This window comes from Aquarana catesbeiana, linkage group LG01, assembly GCF_042186555.1.
Source record: "Aquarana catesbeiana isolate 2022-GZ linkage group LG01, ASM4218655v1, whole genome shotgun sequence".
NCBI lineage: Eukaryota > Metazoa > Chordata > Amphibia > Anura > Ranidae > Aquarana > Aquarana catesbeiana.
This window is the reverse complement of record NC_133324.1, coordinates 290996072-291015412: the sequence shown is the minus strand read 5'-3', so window position 1 is coordinate 291015412 and position 19341 is coordinate 290996072. Positions and strand designations below refer to the sequence as shown.

Here is a 19341-nt window from a genome sequence, read left to right as displayed (position 1 = left end):
GATGAAGTTTGGGGCAACGCCAAAGCATGTGAATAAGAGAGCCATTAGTTGAGGTACAACAAGGACATAATGGTGTTGTGGATTTTCCCCAAGCATAAAGCTTTTGTGGGGTATAATGAACCCTATGTAAAATAAATAATTGAGTCAGATGCTGAGAGGGTGAGAAAAAGACCTTCGGTTTGACCTCCAGTGCCCGAGTCCACTCCTCTTCATCCAGTGATTCGAAGTCCCTTTGCCAGGAAATAAAGCTATTTTTACCTGCGTCTGGGGGCAAACTGCAGTCTGCAGGGTGGAGTAAAGGTCTCTTATTAACCCCCTTTTCGTACAGAATGTAGAGATAGCCAAGGACAAAATCGTGGCGGGATTATATTGCAGCCTGAAGATAGACGTGTTGCATTGTAGTGCATGCCGTAATTGAAGGTATTGGTAAAAACTACCTTTGGACAACTGATAGAGTTCTTTAAGTACATTAAAAGGTAACAAGACATCTTTGTTGTATAACTGATGTAGGAGAGTTATGCCAGCCCGTTTCCATGTATCAAACCCGACTAATTTATTTAATTCAGGCAAACATGGCTTGTACCAGATAGGCATACCCCTAGACATCCTTGCTGAAAGCATTCAGGGTAGCTCTGATGATGTATTATCCCTGGAAGGGCATGCAAAAATAGGATTTTTTATAACAGCTTACCTGTAAAATCCTTTTCTTTTGATGTACATCACGGGACACAGAGCCTCAGTAATAACTGATGGGTTATATAAGGTATCACTAGATGATTGGACACTGGCACACCCTAAACAGGAAGTTCAACCCTCTATATAATCCCTCCCCTTACAGGGATACCTCAGTTTTGTAGCAAAGCAATATAAGTGTATTAGAAGAGGGGCGGGACCTGTGTCCCGTGATGTACATCAAAAGAAAAGGATTTTACAGGTAAGCTGTTATAAAAAATCCTATTTTCTTTCTCGTACATCACGGGACACAGAGCCTCAGCAATTACTGATGGGACGTCCCAGAGCAATGCTATTTGAGGGGAGGGGACCACACAGGTAGGGTGTAATCAGACCCGAGGACCTCATACTGCTGCCTGCAGCACACTACGCCCAAAGGCGATATCCTCATGCCTTCTCACATCCACCTGATAAAATCTGGTGAATGTATGGACTGAAGACCAGGTTGCGGCCTTACAGATTTGAGCCATAGAGGCCCGGTGACGCACCACCCAAGAGGCACTAATTGCCCTTGTGGAATGTGCCTTGACCTGAAAAGGTGGAATTTTTTGTTTCAAACCTTAAGCCTGAATAATCATTTGTCGAATTCATTTAGAAAGGGTAGACCTTGACGCTGCCTGCCCTCTATCGGGACCTTCTGGTAGTATGAACAAAACATCCGTTTTGCGAACCTGAGCAGTTGCTTCCAGATAGGTCCTGACGGTTCTTACTACATCCAAAGAATGTAGTGACCTTTCTTCCGAGGAACAGGGATCTGGAAATAAGGAAGGCAGAACAATATCTTGGTTTAGATGGAAATCTGAAACCACCTTTGGTAGAAAGCTAGGATGAGGGCGCAATACCACTCTATCCTTATGCATGATCAAATAAGGCTCTTTACAGGAAAGGGCTGCTAACTCTGATACTCTTCTAGCAGAAGAAATGTCTACCAGGAAAATTAACTTCCTTGTTAATAAGACCAAGGGAATCTGACGTATGGGCTCAAAAGGCTGTTTCTGTAAAAGCGCTTCAACTGGAGGATTAAGACGCGTCACCCCTTGCATAAAGCTTTGGACCAAGGAATGAGAAGCAAGTGGTCGTTGAAATAACACAGATAAGGCTGAGACCTGGCCCTTGATGGTACTCAAGGCCAGCTTCATCTCTAATCCTATTTGTAGAAAGTCAAGAATTCTACCAATGACATATTTTCTGGGATGTCAACCCCTGGCTTCACACCAGGATACATAGGTCCTCCAAACTCTATGATAAATCACTCTGGAAGCTGGCTTCCTAGCATTGATTAAAGTAGAGATCACAGGACCTGAAAGCCTACGACTTCTCAGAACGTGGGTCGAAACAGCCAAATCGTCAAATTTAGCATTTGTAAGGCAGGATGGAATACTGGACCTTGAGATAACAGGTCTGGACGTGACTGTAGGGTCCACGGGGAACCCACTGTCATTCTTACTATCTCTGCATACCAAGCTCTTCTGGGCCACCAGAAGTACCGACTTCTTTTCCTGCCGGATCCTGCGAAGGAGCCATGGCAGTAGCATAATAGGAGGAAACGCATAAATCAGTGAGAACCGATGCCACGGAATCACCAACGCATCCGTCCTGTATGCAAGAGGATCCCTTGTTCTTGCCACAAACTTGTCAACCTTGTTGTTGATCCTGGACGCAAAGAGATTTACATCCGGTATCCCCCATCTTTGGCATATGGCCCAAAAGACATCGGGGTGAAGAGACCATTCCCCCGGGACTAACCGTTGGCGACTCAAATAGTCCGCCTGCCAGTTCTCTATCCCTGGAATGAAAGCTGCCGATATGCATGGCACATGCTTTTCTGCCCAGACTAAAATCTGGTTCACCTCTCTCTGAGCTGCACGACTCCTGGTGCCTCCCTGATGATTGATATAGGCCACTGCTGTGGCATTGTCGGACTGGATCCTGACAGGGCAACCCTGTAGCCTGAGAGTCCAGGCTCTTAGGGCTAGATATGCCGCACGGATCTCCAGAATGTTGATGGGTAAGGTCTTCTCGATTTCGGACCATTCCCCCTGGACCACAGACTGTTCCAGAACTGCACCCCAACCCGAAAGACTGGCATCCGTTGTTACCACCATCCAGGTAACTGGTAAAAAGGATTTCCCTTTCTGCAGGCTTTCGGGTATTAACCAACTGAGGCTCTGACGTACTGCATGAGACAGGTGCATCGAAAAATGCCTGTACCTTCTTGTTCCAAGCAGACAGGATACTGTGTTGCAGCATTCTTGAATGAAACCGAGCATAGGGAACTGCTTCGAATGAAGCCACCATCTTTCCCAGCAGCCTCATACAAAGACGGACAGAAGGTCCCTTTTTGGTCCTGACTACCTGAATCAGCTCTCTTAAGGCACTGATCTTTGCCTGAGGCAAAAATACCTTCTCTTGGCTTGTATCTATGACCAGGCCCAAATACTTTAGTCTCCTTAATGGTTTTAAGAAAGACTTTTCTAGGTTGAGAATCCAACCTAGGTGTTCCAGGTAGTTGACTGTGGTCATCAAGTTCCCGCTCAAACAGGCTACCTACCGGTCTATCAAGAGCAGGTCGTCTAGGTATGCTATGACAGTTATACCCTGAGCCCTTAATCTGGCCAGAGGAGGAGCCAAGATCTTTGTAAATACTCGAGGTGCAGTGGCTAGCCCGAAAGGCAGGGTCACAAACTGAAAATGGCGTCCTTCTATTTCGAAGCGCAAGTACTTTTGATGAGCAGGAAAAATGGGTACATGCAGATACGCATCCCTGATGTCTATTGACGTCAGAAATTCTCCTCCTTGTAGGATGGAGACTACTGACCGAATTGATTCCATGCAAAAGGATCAAATCCTTTAATCGATTTAGATCCTTTAGATCCGGGATGGGTCTGACATCTCCATTTGGTTTTTGAACCATAAAAAGGTTGGAATAAAATTCCAATCCTTGTTCTTCCGTGGGAACCACCACGATGACTTTTGGCGACAATAGTCGCTCCAATGCTAGAAGGAGCGACTGCTTTTTCTCTGGATCTCTGGGGACATTTGAACTGAGGAAACGAGGAGAGGGGAATTCTTGGAACTCCAGTTTGTAACCTAGAGTTACCGTGGAGACTACCCATCTGTCCTGGAAATCCTGCCAGAGCCTTGAGAACCGTAGCAGTCTTCCCCCCACCCGAGCGAGCGGGGGCGCTCCTTCATAAAGAGGCTTTAGCGTCTTGTCTAGTAGGCTTCTTCCCCAGGACTTCTTTTGTCCCTGGGGTCGACTCTGAAATTTATTTCTTGACCCTGACGGAGGAGGCCGTCACGACTGCCTGGAGGCTGATGCTCCTGGCACTGGGGAAAGAGCCCATTTGAAAGAGGGACGCTTACTCCTTTTTTTAACAGGTAAGAGAGTGCTTTTCCCACTAGAGATACTTTGGATATAATTGTCCAAATCCTCTCCAAATAGCCTTGCACCACGAAATGGAAATCTAGCCAAAAGCTTCTTACATGGTGCTTCGGCTGACCAATTTTTCAACCATAAGATTATACGCATATGCACCAACCCAAGTGAAAGACGAGAGGTTTGGATGATAGAATCTCTGACAGTGTCAACAGCAAAACATAAGGCCGCTGGGCCTGCTGTTCAGGTAGAACTTTGAGGACCTGCTTAACATGGTCTCTCAAGTATTGACAGACTCCGATCGCTGCCACTGCAGGATGAGCTACTGAACCTGCTAAGGAGAAAATGTTTTTCAACAGGGATTCCATCTTTTTATCAACAGGATCCCTGAGCATCTGAGCATTGTCTACAGGACAAGTCAGACTTTTATTTACGGAGGAAATGGCGGCGTCAACAGCCGGTATCCCCCACATCTTTATGAACTTTTCTTCCATAGGATAAAGTGTTGAAAACTTTTTTGGCGGAAAAAAACATTTATCTGGGTGATCCCACTCAGAATAAATGAGCTTCTCTAGTAAATTATGAACAGGAAAAACACGTGTTGTTTGAGGAGGCTTCAGTGAACCCAAAGAAGAGGAGGGTTCTCTAACTGATTTAGATACGGTAATTTAAATGACGAGCGGACCAATCCAGCAAGGATCTGTACTAACACCTTCTCATCCTGAGAAATGAAGAGGGCCCTTCTCCACTTAATTCCTCAAAGGAGGAATCATAAGTCCCATCCCGATCCTCTGAAAGGGATTCTTCTCCTTTTTCCCAGAGTTCCTCTGCCTGAGGGTCCTGGGTAACAGAGGAAGACCTATTGCGTTTTCTTCCACTGAGTGGAGATGCAATTAAGGCCATTAATCTTTCCTCTAGTCCATTAATGGTTGAGGAAAAAACCTCCTGCGTAATATATACAGGGGCAGAAGTGCCAGATGCAGATGCAGCCCCTGACCCCGACGGCTCTGCCTGGCCGGCCATCCCAGGTCCTTCAGGGGGGGAAGGCGCTGCAGAAGGGGGGTCCACAGAGCCTGAGGGAGATCCCCTAGAGACTCTGGTTTTTGGGGTATTTGTACCTCTTCTACCCATAGTGCAAAGCAACAAGGTGGAGGTATCACACAAATAAAACACTGACTGCTGAGCGATGTAGTACAGCAACTGTCTCCGCTACCAATGCCCAGTCAAATGTTTCTACGTAAATGCTGCCTGGGAGAATGCCTGTGTCCCACCTTACATGCGACCATCAGCTCTGTATCCATCCTTAGGCTGAGTGCACCTGAAAAAGTGCCTGTGCAGCCGGCGATGTGGGCGTCTAGGCATGCCGGACATCGCGCTAACGCTCCGCCCCCCCCCTCCTCGTTTTTTCAAAAAACGTGCGCTTTCCCACGCGAGCCGACCCTCCGGGACAAGCATGGAGGAGAGGCTGGGGTGGAGGAGGAAGGAGAGAGGCCGGCAGATGATGGGATCTGCCAATAGTAGTGGCGGCGGCGGTAGCGCGGTATACTACCGCCTTTCAGACCACTGCGGCCCCCCTAATCTTAGGGGGAATATCCCTGAGGAAGAGCCCCCCATCCCATCCTACCTGGAGCTCAGCTGGAGGAGCTGTGCAGCGTGAACACAGACAAATCAAGCATGTGAAGGTATGTGCTCTTGGCAGCCCCCGGTGGCGACAATAGGCATAGCATACATTTACTTAAAGGAGAAACCCACTAGAATTAAAAAATTCTGAGGAATCTCCCTTACCTTATCCAGCTGCAGGGTTCTGTATACAGCCCCAATCTTCACCTCTCATGGTGGGCTCCGTTTGGAAAACCTTCAGAGACAGGGGCCCCCTAGAAAAGGAGGATCCACAGTTCTGGGCCCGTAAAGCACCCCGCCAGGGATATGGCTAGAAAAATCAAATACTGGATCCCGGGGTCCAGCTCTCTAAAAAGAGAAGCGTTACAGGTAAGACCTTCTATCTTCGGACACGAGGCCCGGGTACCATCCAATTCGGCCTAAAAAGGACACCTTGAAATGGATCCGGTTTGCATGGCTTACCTCAGTATAGGATATAGGATATTCCCTTTGGAGCTCAGCACAGCACATCTTTACACGTGACCAACACCTAAGACACTGGCGAAAAAACTGAGGTATCCCTGTAAGGGGATGGATTATATAGGAGGTTGAACTTCCTGTTTAGGGTGTGCCAGTGTCCAATCACCTAGTGATACCCTATATAGCCCATCAGTAATTACTGAGGCTCTGTGTCCCGTGATGTATGAGAAAGAAACAATCCTTTCTTGCTTGCATGTTCCGCAGGGTCAGATGGTCCTTCTCAAATTCAATGACATCCTGTATATGGGGCAGGGGGACTTTCAACAGCCTATCCACGTTATAGTTTAAAGATGCAGCTATGAGCTCTAGAACTGGATGCACTTCAGGGCCAGCCAGTGGGAACAGAGCACTGGAAAGGGCCTTCAATCGCTTGTTTATGGGAGACATTAAAGACATTTGCGACCTCCACAGGGAAGGTAAAGCCTTGTTAAGTCGGAACACTGCTGGATGCACAGAGAGCTCAAACTATAGAAATACATAAATGAGAACCAGACCAAAAACGGGACAAGAGTATAAGATAATTGTAATTGTTGGTAAAAATCATATAAAACCACCAATACGTTTTGGGGGCAACACCACTTTGCCCTTCACCAGGGCTTCAATATTAAACATAAAACCTAGCCATAATGATAAAAAAAAAATGTCAACATAAGTATATTTTTCATCATTATGATCATGTTTTAGGTTTATTCTTGAAACCCTAATCAAGGGGGAGTGGTGTGGTCCCCAAAATGCATTGGCTGTTTTATTATTAACTAAAATGATCTTGGACTCTTCTGATTTTGGTCTGGCAACCCTCTCTGTATTTCTACAGTTTGAGTTACTGTTGGGTGCCCATCAAGGGAAGCCTTGTTGCGTGGGAGCTGCCTGGCCAGAGCTATTGAACCTGTTTGTAGTGTTCCTTCATCTGACTACCCATGCAAGAACAAAAAGTTCCTAGAGTCTGAGTATGTTGCTCTGGGATCCACAGGGAGGGCAGCCCACTTTTTAACAGGGTCCTTCTCAAAAGGGATACAAGGCTAACAGGCGCTTGTGAGAGACAAAGCTTGTTAGGGTTCTTCTGGTCTCCATAAATATAGAAACTTGTAAAGTAGAGGACAAGTCATAAAATCCTATCTCAAGTTCACATTGGTATCATCCCATAAATGAATATGGTATTTTTGAAAACAAAATTAGTGGGACTTTAAATATGCCAAATGAGAACAAAGTCAAAATAAAAATCTCTATATGTTTTATAGATATACATAAAGAAACTTTGTGATAAATACAAAAATATGTAAATCTGATGGATACATGTACTTGCAGCTGGTGTACGCATTACGTGGGATTCCCCGCTTCTTCAGGACCATACATATATTGCAAGTGTGTTATATTCAAAGTTTCTTATGCAATATCATAAATCATCAAAAGAACAGAGCAGAGGAATACAGGATGTCTCAGATGTTTTGCGTACCGGCCCATACGATATAGTCTGGACCTATTAAGGCAGAAGTAAACAAATATCCAAAAGGGGGAAATAAATATCTGGTGTATAGCAATACAGTTGTGCTTATAAGTTTGCATACCCTGGCAGAATTTATGATTTCTTGGCCATTTTTCAGAGAATATGAATGATAACACAAAAACTTTTCTTTCACTCATGGTTAGTGTTTGGCTGAAACCATTTATTATCAATCAACTGTGTTTACTCTTTTCAAAACATAATGGCAACAGAAACTACCCAAATTACCCTTATCAAAAGTTTACATACCCCAGTTCTTAATAGCATGTATTGCCCCCTTTAACATCAATGACAGCTTGAAGTATTTTGTGGTATTTGTGGATGAGGCTCTTTATCATCTCAAATTGTAAAGCTGCCCATTCCTCTTGGCAAAAAGCATCCAGTTCCTGTAAATTCTTGGGCTGTCTTGCATGAACAGCACGTTTGAGATCTCCCCAGAGTGGCTCAATGATATTGAGATGGCCACTCCAGAACCTTCACCTTATTCTACTGTAGCCAATGACAGGTCAACTTGGCCTTGTGTTTTGGATCATTGCCATGTTGGAATGTCCAAGTACGACCCATGCGCAGCTTCCTGGCTGATGAATGCAAATGTTCCTCCAGTGTTTTTTGATAACATACTGCATTCATCTTGCCATCAATGTTGACCACATTTTCTGTGCCTTTGTAGCTTACACATCCCCAAAACATCAGCGATCCACCTCCATACCTTTTATCATAGGCCTTGTTGACTCCTCTTCCAATGAAGCGTTTATGGTTGTGGCCAAAAAGCTCAATTTTGGTCTCATCACTCCAAATGACTTTGTGCCAGAAGGTTTGAGGCTTGTCTCTGTGCTGTTTGGCGTATTGTAAGCGGGATACTTTGTGGCATTTGCTTAGTAATGGCTTTATTCAGGGGACTCAACCATGCAGCCCATGTTTCTTCAAGTGCCTCCTTATTGTGCATCTTGAAACAGCCACACCACGTGTTTTCAGAGAGCCCTGTATTTCACCTGAAGTTATTTGTGGGTTTTTCTTTGCATCCTGAACAATTTTCCTGGCAGTGGTGGCTGAAATTTCAGTTAGTCTACCTGACCGTGGTTTGGTTTCAACAGAACCCCTCATTTTCCACTTCTTGATTAGAGTTTGAACACTGCTGATTGTCATTCTCAATCCTGTGGATATCTTTTTATATCCCTTTCCTGTTTTATACAGTTCAACTACCTTTTCCCGCAGATCCTCTGACAATTCTTTTGCTTTCCCCATGACTCAGAATCCAGAAATGTCAGTGCAGCACTGGATGAAAGATGCAGGGGGCTGTCAGGAGTCCAGAAAGTCATTGACCTTTTATACACACACACTAATTACAAGCAAATAGATCACAGGTGAGGATGGTTACCTTTAATAGCCATTCAAACCCCTTTGTGTCAACGTGTGTGCATGTCATCCGGTCAAAATCACCAGGGTATGTAAACTTTTGATCAGGGTCATTTGGGTAGTTTCTGTTGTGATTATGATTTAAAAAGAGTAAACACAGTTGATTGATAATAAATGGCTTCAGCCAAACACTAACCATGAGTGAAAGAAAAGTGTTTGTGTTATCATTCACATTCTCTGAAAAATGTCCAAGAAATCATAAATTCTGCCAAGGTATGTAAACTTATGAGCACAATACCAGCATATGTGATCCTCAGAAATGCCTGGTTTTCCTGCTATTTTGGATTTATCCCCTGTCTTAAATAGATATTGGGATTTACATAGTTTAGAGTATTTTGCTATACACCAGAGATTTATTTCCCCCCAATCAATGTCAGTCAGCCAATGAGGAGAGAAAGGGGGGCGGGGGCGGGACATGGCTCCGTGTCTCAATGGGCCCAGGGAACTGTGACTCGGCTCAGGTGCCCTCATAGCAAGCTGCTTACTGTGGGGGCACTCACCAGGTGGGAGGGGCCAGGAGAGCCCAAGAAAGACCCGAGAAGAGGAGGATCTGGGCTGCTCTGTGCAAAACCAACTGCAGTATTACATGTTTGTTATTTTTATTTAAAAAAAAAAAAACAAGACTTTACAATTACTTTAAGAGCCTAGACTGGGGACAGCACTAGTAGAGCTACATGTTGAACCTCAAGTTTAATAGTGGTGTGTACTGCATAAATGATGGCCAACACCATATCGGAAGAGAGATATCGGGAGACTGCATCTCCTTTTGTGTCTTCTCATGCGTTAATGACTTATAGGACTCTGTATCAGACAAAGCCTTGATGACTGAGGGTATAGAAGCCTTTGGGCCTGAGCAAATGAGATAAGGATTCTAAGAAGGAACTCTGTAGTCAGAGTCAAAGTTGCTAAGTGGCACAAAAAATCCTACATGACGACTGTGAAAATCATCCTGCATAAGACCGAAAAGAGGGCAACATCCGATGGGGCTAAGGAAGACTCCAATGAGGAGTATAGACTCTATCAAAATTCTAGGCTGTCAGTGTCTGGCACCTCGGAGGCACACTGCAGGCAGCCCAGGAACCATTAGTGGAGTGTGAGCTGGAGGTAACTGGTACAGCGGGATTGCCTCCCTATGTCTAGGATCAGACATAGCCCGAGGTGCCAGGCTAGGCTTCATATACACACAAAACCATCTGCTGGGTAGCAGGAGAATGGTCAGGCGGCCAAAGGATTCCGCGTCACTTGTACTCCAGAGCAGCGACGTGAAAGTTATTCCTAAACACTAAATGGTGGAAAAGAGACCACGTAGCATGCGTGCGACATTTGACCCAGTGGATGATGTCAGTGCTCAATCCTTCATGGTTACCCATTCAATGGCACAAATATTAATATTAAAAAAAAAAAAAAAAAAACAATTTAAAAAATGTATAATTTCTTAAAAAATTATTAAACTAAACCTAACATTGTCCAAAAAGGTGCCAGGATGCAGTACCAGTGCTGTAATGCATGCACATATATTTGTGTTAGTGTTCAAATAAATCTCATACTAGGCCGTACACAGGGCCTCACTTTCTCAGGGTAATGACCCTTTTTTCTCACCAAAGACTGAGCCTTGTCCCTCCTGGAACAAAATTTTGTTCTCTATCATTTACACATTTGAAGCCAGAACCTCAAATGGCATTAGAAGGTCTGGCAAGTGGCCACGCAGGGATTTGTCTCGAGAAAGTCAGGCTGTGCCCTGCCAAAACGTTGATTTGAATAAAAAAATGCTTTTGAATATAATCTCTTTTGCCATGTCCCATGGTGTATCCATTTATGGATCATGATATCGACATTAAATAAACACTGGAAGTTTTATTTTTTTTATTTGATTATGATAAAAAAATGAACAAAAAATAAATAATAAAGCAGCATATGTTAAAAAAAAAAAGAGGATACAAAAAATTATACTCAGCGCTGCTTCAAAAAATATACAGAACAAATAAATAATTATGGGTAAATTAAAGTGCAGTGCATATACATAAAGTGCAATCAAAGGTAAAGTCCATTAGTGCAAATGGTGCCCAAAAACGTGTTCACTTCTGCTTGTGAGGATTCCAGTGTCACTCTGTGCTCCCCCTCCTTGGTCCCCATTCACCAGCAGTAATCTTTAAACAGGCACAGTCTTTATCTTACAACATCAGTGGCAAAGATGTCTCCTTCCAACAGTAAACTTTAAAAGGACTCTGAGATCTTTGTTCCACACCTATGGTTAGGGTATCTCCTCCTTATTACTCTAGTATTAAATCTCCATTGCAGTGGTATGGATATATGGTATTCCGATGAAGAGAGAGATGCACATAGCGTAATATTGGTAAGATTTATTGGTAAAATCACATCGGAATTGCACTTACATCAAAGAAAGGTATACAGGTAAAAATCTACGCCTTGGCGTGTTGTCAGCCGTCACTGAACCTCATGTATCTATTCCATGTTTGACGTGTTTTGCTGCTCCCACTGGGCATCTTCAGAAGATAGGGGCGCTCATGACTGCCTGCCTTTTATGGATTAAATCCCGCCAACTACCTCCAAACTGCCAGAAGCATGTCGGGCACCATATTGGTACTCCTTCAATCTCTAACTGATTTCTTCTTTACACAGGAAGCCATATTGGTACTCCATAATAAATACATTGTGAATTGTGGCTGCCATCTTAGTACTCCTATATTGTTTTAACTCACTTTCTGGTGGCATAGGAAGTTAAACTAGCTAGCTTGGTAGAGCAGGACACATACACCAAATAGATAAGAAATATTAACATCACAGCCATTTAACTTCCTATTCCACGAGAAAGTGAGTTAAAACAATGCACGCGTACTTAGATGGCAGGCATAATACACAATGTATTTAGTATGAAGTACCAATATGGCGACCGCGCAACTTCCTGTGTAAACAGGAAATCAGTTAGAGGTTGAAGAAGTACCAATATGGCGGCCGACATACTTCCGGCGGAAGCCGGAAGTCTAATTTTAAATATCGTCGTTAATGAGAGGAGTAGGAGATTTGGGTGTAGTGGGCAGGATTTATTACATAAAAGACAGCCAGTCACGAGCAGCCCTAGCTTCTAAAGACGCCCAGTGGGAGGGGCGAAACGCATCAAAGTAGGGAATAGCTACACAAGGTTCAGTGACGGCTGACAACACGCCAAGGCGGCGATTTTTACCTGTATGCCTTTCTTTGATGTAAGTGCAATTCCGATGTGATTTTACCAATAAATCTTAGCAATATTATGCTATGTGCTATATCCATACCACTGCGATGGAGATTTAATACTAGAGTTATAAGAAGGAGATACCCTAACCATAGATGTGGAACAAAGATCATGGAGTCCTTTTAAAATTTACTGTTGGAAGGAGATATCTTTGCCACTGATGTAAGATAAAAACTGTGCGTGTTTAAAGATTACTGCTGGTGAATGGGGACCAAGGAGGGGAGCACAGAGTGACACTGAATCCTCACAAGCAGAAGTGAACACGTTTTTGGGCTCCATTTGCACTAATGGACTTTACCTTTGATTGCACTTTATGTATGCACTGCACTTTAATTTACCCGTAATTATTTATTTGTTCTGTATATTTTTGGAGCAGTGCTGAGAATAATTTTTTTGTATCATTTTTCGTTTTTTTTACCTTACACGTCAACAGCAGCCCATTGAGTCAATTCACTTGTTTATATACCGTATTTATCGGCGTATAACACGCACCCCAATTTTTAAGGAAAAAACTTACATTTTAAATAAAGAACTTTGAAGCAAAATTAGGGTCACAGCTCATCAATGGACCCTGCTCACTGCCCATCTGCAGCCATTAAATTGACCAACAATTCAGCCTGTTCAGTGCCCATCTGCAGCCTCACCTTTCCCAACATTGAAGCCTCGCCAGTGTTGGATTATCCCTGCTGTCTCCGAGGGTAGAAGAGGAGCGAGCGCCGCTGAATTACACAGAGCCACGATCTCCTGTGTACCCGTCGATCCTTCACTCACAGCCATGCCTCCTGGCCCTGCTCATATGATAGACAGAACAGTGGCCCAATGCGGGGCCAGGAGGCGTGGCTGTGAGTGACAGAGCGCCGGGTACACAGGAGATCGCGACTCTATGTAATTCAGCGGCACGCGCTCCTCTTCCCTCAGAGACAGCAGGGATCGGTGTATAACACGCACCCATGATTTCAAGGGGAAAAAAGTGCATGTTATACGCCGATAAATACGGTAATTATTGTATGTACCATAGTGCGGGCACTTTACAATTTTCATATGTTAAATAAAGCCATTATTTTTGTTACAATAAAGATTTAAATATTTGTTACCTTTTGCAGCCTTTGTTGGCATTCTGTTGCTTTACGTTTAAACTCCTCTGCAGCAGCTTTAGACTCTCTTAGCTCTGTTTCATACAGGTCGCTACGCCTGCGTGCAGCAGACAGGTCTTCTTCTAACTGGTGCATCATCAGCTTCATTTCTTCCAACTGGGCTTGAAATTCCTAAAAAGAACACAGTTGACGGCAAAAGAGGAGTATGAAAGTAGGACTGCAAATATAGTCACAGTATCAGTGGGTGTATTCATTTTCTACAACAGCCAGAAAGAAAGACATGCTCTGTCAGCTGACTGTAACTAGCTCTACCCAAATTATTTTGCTGCAAAGGCAGCCCACATGCCTTTCTTTGGGGATCCCTTCCCTTTTCCAAGGCAGAACTTGTGAAATATAGGAAGAAAGCTGACTTGTCAGGACTATGGCAGAGACAAAGGCCCCTGGCACATAAGATTATTCCACCTATTTAACCCCTTCATGCCTAAGCCTTTTTCTGACATTTGTTGTTTACAAGTTAAAAATCCATATTTTTTGCCAGAAGATTACTTAGAACCCCCAAACATTATATATATTTTTTTAGCAGAGACCCTAGAGAATAAAAAGGTGATCGAACGTTGCAATATTTTATGTCACACTGTATTTGCGCAGCAATTGTTTGTATAAGGTGAAAGATGATGTTATGCCGAGAAAAAAAGATACTCAACATGTCATGCTTTAAAATTGTGCATGCTTGTGGAATGGCAACAAACTATGGTACTTAAAAAACTTCATAGGTGACGCTTTAAAAATTTCAACAGGTTACCAGTTTAGAGTTACAGAGGTGGTCTTGTGCTAGAATTATTGCTCTCGCTTCAATGATCGCAGCGATACCTCACATGTGTGGTTTGAACACAGTTTACATTTGCGGGTGCGACTTACGTATGAGTTCACTTCTGCGCGCAAGGAGGGATGGGGGGGTTTCAATTTTTTTTCTCTTACTTTATTTTTTGTTTACACTGTCCCTTTAAAAAAAAAAAAATTCTGATCACTTTTATTGCCGTCACAAGGAATGCAAACATCTATAAGACCCCAAATTCCTCCATTGCACTTAAAAGCATTAAAAACGCCAAGTTTGGCAGTTTTGAATTCTGTAGATTTTTTTTAAACTTGGCACCTTTAAAGCAACTTTCACACTGGGGCGGGCGGGCTGCAGCTTTACCGTTGTTTTAGCGGCGCTATTCGGCCGCTAGCGGGGCGGTTTTAACCCCCGCTAGCGTCCGAAATAGTTAAAACCGCCTGCAAAGCGCTGCTTTGTAGTGACTTCTTAGCCGCATTGGTTATCACAAGAAAGCCGACCGTCGGCTCTAAAAAAAAAAAAAAAAAAAAGCTTACTGGGGTGATGCGTGCAAGCCGAAGGCCGCATATTTACGTTACATCAGTGTGAAGGGGTTAGGTTAGGGAGTATGTTATATTCTGGCAATGGCAGTCTGACACTATGATTTGGATGCCCAGTAGAAGTGGAAGTAGTGAAAGCAACAGTTCTGCCGAAATGTCCAAAGAGCTCCTAGCTATCCCCTATAGAACTAAAGCACCTGGTTATATTTTATCCCCCCCACTTGCATCTCCTAAAATGAGCCATTAAAGCAGATGTAAATACAAACTTAAAAGGTCCACCACTTCAGGAAAATAATGACCTGTTCTCTAACCCATCTTGTAGGGTTTTTATTTTCTGTACCCTGTGAAGCAAGTTTTTGTCACCCAAGTCCCTCATTCAGTTCTCTTGCTGGTGCAGTTTTCAAGTGTGGGATCTGCTATTTCGGTGCTGCTGATGTGAGTCCTTAACACTTAAAAGTGGTTGTAAACCCTCGTGTTTTTTCACCTTAATGCATTCTAACTTCTGACAGTGACCGCCCCCCAGCCCCCCGTTTTACTCACCTGAGCCCTTCGATCCCTTGGCGGAGACGTGCTCTTCCTCTCTGCCCGGGGTTCTCGGCTCTTGATTGGATATATTGATATCAGTGCAGCCATTGGCTCCCGCTGCTGTCAATCAAATCCAATGACGCAGGCGCCACGCCTGACATTGTGTCTATAGATGCAAATGCTGGACTCGCGAGCGCGCCCGCAAGGTAACTCCCCGGGAGAGCACTTCTCTCAGGGGGTTTACCGATGAGAGGAGGAGCCGCAAGCGCCGACGGTGGACCCCAGAAGACGATGATCGGGGCCACACTGTGCAAAACGAACTGCACAGTGGAGGCAAGTATGAAATGTTTGTTATTTAAACAGAAAAAAAAAAAAAAACGAAGGTTTAGTGTCACTTTAAAGTATTACTAAACTCACAACAGTAAAATCAGCCTGTATATGCAGTAAAGCATACTTGTTACCCACCTCCCACCCGGCCACTGCACATATACGGCTAGGTGGGAGCTTCCTCCTTCTGAGTTGACGTTCAGGAACATCCCTCAGAAGGAGGGGGATCATGCGCGCATGCCCTTGCAGCGGTGCGATCCCTATGCGCTCGTATCACCCGGACATGGCGCATCTCTGATCGGCAGGAGGGCTCTGTGATTGGCCCTCCTGATCACATGATGGTTGTGGCCATGTCTAATCAGAGCCGTCATGTGATGTAAATAGAGAGCTGGTTGCTAGGCGATCGGCTCTCCTCACACGGAAGTTGTCAGTGAGTAGAGGAGAGCAGATCGCTGAAGACAGCGATCAGTGAGTATGAGCTGTTTTTTACACACTGATCACCAGCAGTGTCCCCACACATGTAAACACACACAGGGTCCCCTAAATAGTGTCCCCAAAAAACACTGTCCCCACACACTAAAAACACTTGTCTCCACATATGTACTGTAACACTAAAATCATATGTCCCAATGATCATCTGCACACACATGTCCGTGATCATGTGCACACACATGTCCGTGATCATCTGCACACACATGTCCGTGATCATGTGCACACACATGTCCGTGATCATCTGCACACATATGTACATGATCATCTGCGTACATATGTCTGTGATCACACAAGCCAATTATTATACACTTAGCAGGATTTTTTTTTACCAAAGACATGTAGCAGAATACATTTTGGCTGACAATGTATGACAAAATTCGATTTTATTGGATTTCTTTTAAAACAGAAAGTAGAAAATATTTTTTTTTTTTAATTTCCGCTCTTTTTTTCGCTTATATCGCAAAAAATAAAAAATTGATTTGTGAATAAATACCACCAAAAGAAAGCTCTATTTGTGTGAACAAAATTATAAAAATGTATTTGGGTACAGTGTTGCATGACTGCGCAATTCTTATTGAAAGTGCAAGAGCACTGAAAGCTGAAAATTGGCCTGGGAAGGAAGGGAGTGAAAGTGCCCAGTATTGAAGTGGTTAAACTCACCATGGAACCTAAAGGGATAAAAGCCTGTCTTCTCTGATCTTCCCCTTCTTTCACCATCCCCAAACCATCTGCTGAGATGTAGATGTATATATATATATATATATATATATATATACACACACACACACACACACACACACACACATCTCTCTATATTTTATATATATTTATTTATTTATATTCAAAGAGGGGGGTTGTTGGCATTTGTATGAAGCACAGCTAAGGGAATTGAATATGCAATCACATGTTAATGGATTCTAAACAAATACGCATAGTAAGGGTAACAAGATAAACAAAGGTAACTTCTTAACAATGTATTGTACATAGTGATAACATGATTCACAATATAATGGTAATAATTGCATAAATATGATAAAATAATTCCAATTCATAATGAACATAATTATGTTGTTGGTGATAATAGAAGTCCATATTAATCTCAAAACCACATGATTGCAATGATGTAGCATAAGGCTGGGGCTGTACGTGTTTCACTTCATACAAAGTCCCAACAACCCTCCTCTTTTAGTGTTATATACTGCTGATGAGAAAAGGTATTTAACAGTTCATATTTACTAAAATAATTGCATTTCTATGTTCTGTGTACTGTGGGAGACCAGATATAGTGCAGGGTCCTGGGTATACTAACCCCCTAAGCCACTGACCTTAGCCTCAAAACCCAACACTGGGCTAACTAAACCCCTAAGTCTCTTTCTGAATCATACCTTATCCTGTGAAGGGAGACTACTGTATATGCTGAAAAAGATAACATGTCCCACTCTGAAATACAAGTGTCAAGAAGGAAATTGCAAAAAAAAGTGACGTTTTAATAGTGAAAAATAAGCGAAAGTATATAAATGTATTGTGCACTTTCAACTTAAACAGTGTTTTGTTTAAGAAAGTCAAAGTAGTGTATGTCAGACATCTTAAAATGGCATAACAGTGAGGTCCCTCCCTGGGAGAATTCTAAACTAATTAATGCAGGAGATAGATTGTACCTGCTCCTTAATATCCTGCAACTTTCTGCTCTGTTCTCGGATGTCATGTAGGAGCTGCAGAGCTTTGTCATCCTCCTGGGAAACCTCCATTCGGGCCTGCTCCAGGCTGCGCTTTAAACTCTGCAAAATGGAACATTTTAAATGCATAATACATTTGATTACACTTATTAGGAAAGAACAGAAGCCATGTTCAAAAATATCATACGCATTAACAAAATATGCTAAGAAATTAAAAACTCCTCCAAAAATGTCATACATTCTAAACAGAAACAGAGACAAGTGGGACAGTGCACATAAACCAACTACATGTTAAAGTAATCCCCGGTTCACACAGGGGTGGCACGACTTGCAGGTCGCCTCACCGAGGCGACCTGCACACGACTTCCACGGCGACTTGCAAAACGACTTCTGTATAGAAGTCTATGCAAGTTGCCTCAAGTCGCCCCCAAAGTAGTACAGGAACCTTTTTCTAAGTCGGAGCGACTTGCGTCGCTCCTATTAGAATGGTTCCATTGTACAGAACGGGAGGCGACTTGTCAGGCGGCTAGGTCGCCTGACAAGTCGCCCCTGTGTGAACCAGCACTAAGCCTTTAACCATTAGCAAAATCACAGCTGACTGCTATATGCAATTTCTTCAATAAGTTCTTAATTTTCAGCCACTTGAAAATTGTTCAGAATGGTTGAGGGTTTCTCAAACCTGGACTCCTGGCTTTTACATGCAGAATGTTGAAACTATCTTCTAGTCAAAAAATGCTGCACAGGAATAGAACTCTCATCTACGTGAACCCTAAAGCACATTTTGTTGCAGGATGTAAAAGAGTCCCCCTCTTTTGTGAACAGTTGAATGAAAAACAAATGTAGGTATAAAACTTTCCCTACCAATGTGATAAAGGGTGTAAAAAATTATGCAAAATGATTGCCCTTCTGAAGACATCTGTGAGATGATAAATAGTAAGTTATAAATAGGAGCAGAAGGGATGACTTATTATTCATGAGTGTATATGTAGGCTTAGTGAGTGGTACTACAGCTTGCTGTATGCTCTTAACACCATTAAAAAATAAAGCAGTTAGGACTCAATTACACTTGCTTCGGCTTCAACACACATTAAGGGCTGGTTTACACTTGCTTCAAAACAAGGCTTCGGGCACGCTTTGTTAAAGCTCTCTGAACGCCAGTCATAGCACCTGTCATTAAATAAAATGGTTAGCTTGCAGTCCTGTTTACACCTTGCTTTTGCTTCAAAAATTATGACCCATGTCGCTTTAGTTGTGCTTCAAAGCATCTTCAAAGCCTCCATAGAAGTCTATGGCAAAGCTCGCTTGTAGCCCCACTGAAGCCCCATCGAAGCCCCACCAAAGGCTCATTGAAAGCCCCACCAAAGCCTCATCCAAGCCCCACCGAAGCACCAAGCAAAAGCAAGGTTTAAACAGGACTATAAGCTAACCATTTTATT

At 43.3% G+C, this 19341-nt stretch overlaps 1 protein-coding gene across 6 annotated transcripts in view; it reads right to left on the bottom strand.

Annotated features, from left to right (window-relative positions):
- The window catches only part of CIT (citron rho-interacting serine/threonine kinase), a 244589-nt gene that overhangs the window by 150081 nt on the left and 75167 nt on the right, over positions 1–19341 (bottom strand). For all 6 annotated transcript variants that reach the window (XM_073629324.1, XM_073629322.1, XM_073629325.1 and 3 more), the window contains 2 exons: positions 17888–18007; positions 13512–13682 (listed from right to left, as the gene is read on the bottom strand). In XM_073629324.1, coding sequence (XP_073485425.1) covers positions 13512–13682; positions 17888–18007 — 291 coding nt within the window. The remainder of the gene's footprint in view (positions 1–13511; positions 13683–17887; positions 18008–19341) is intronic.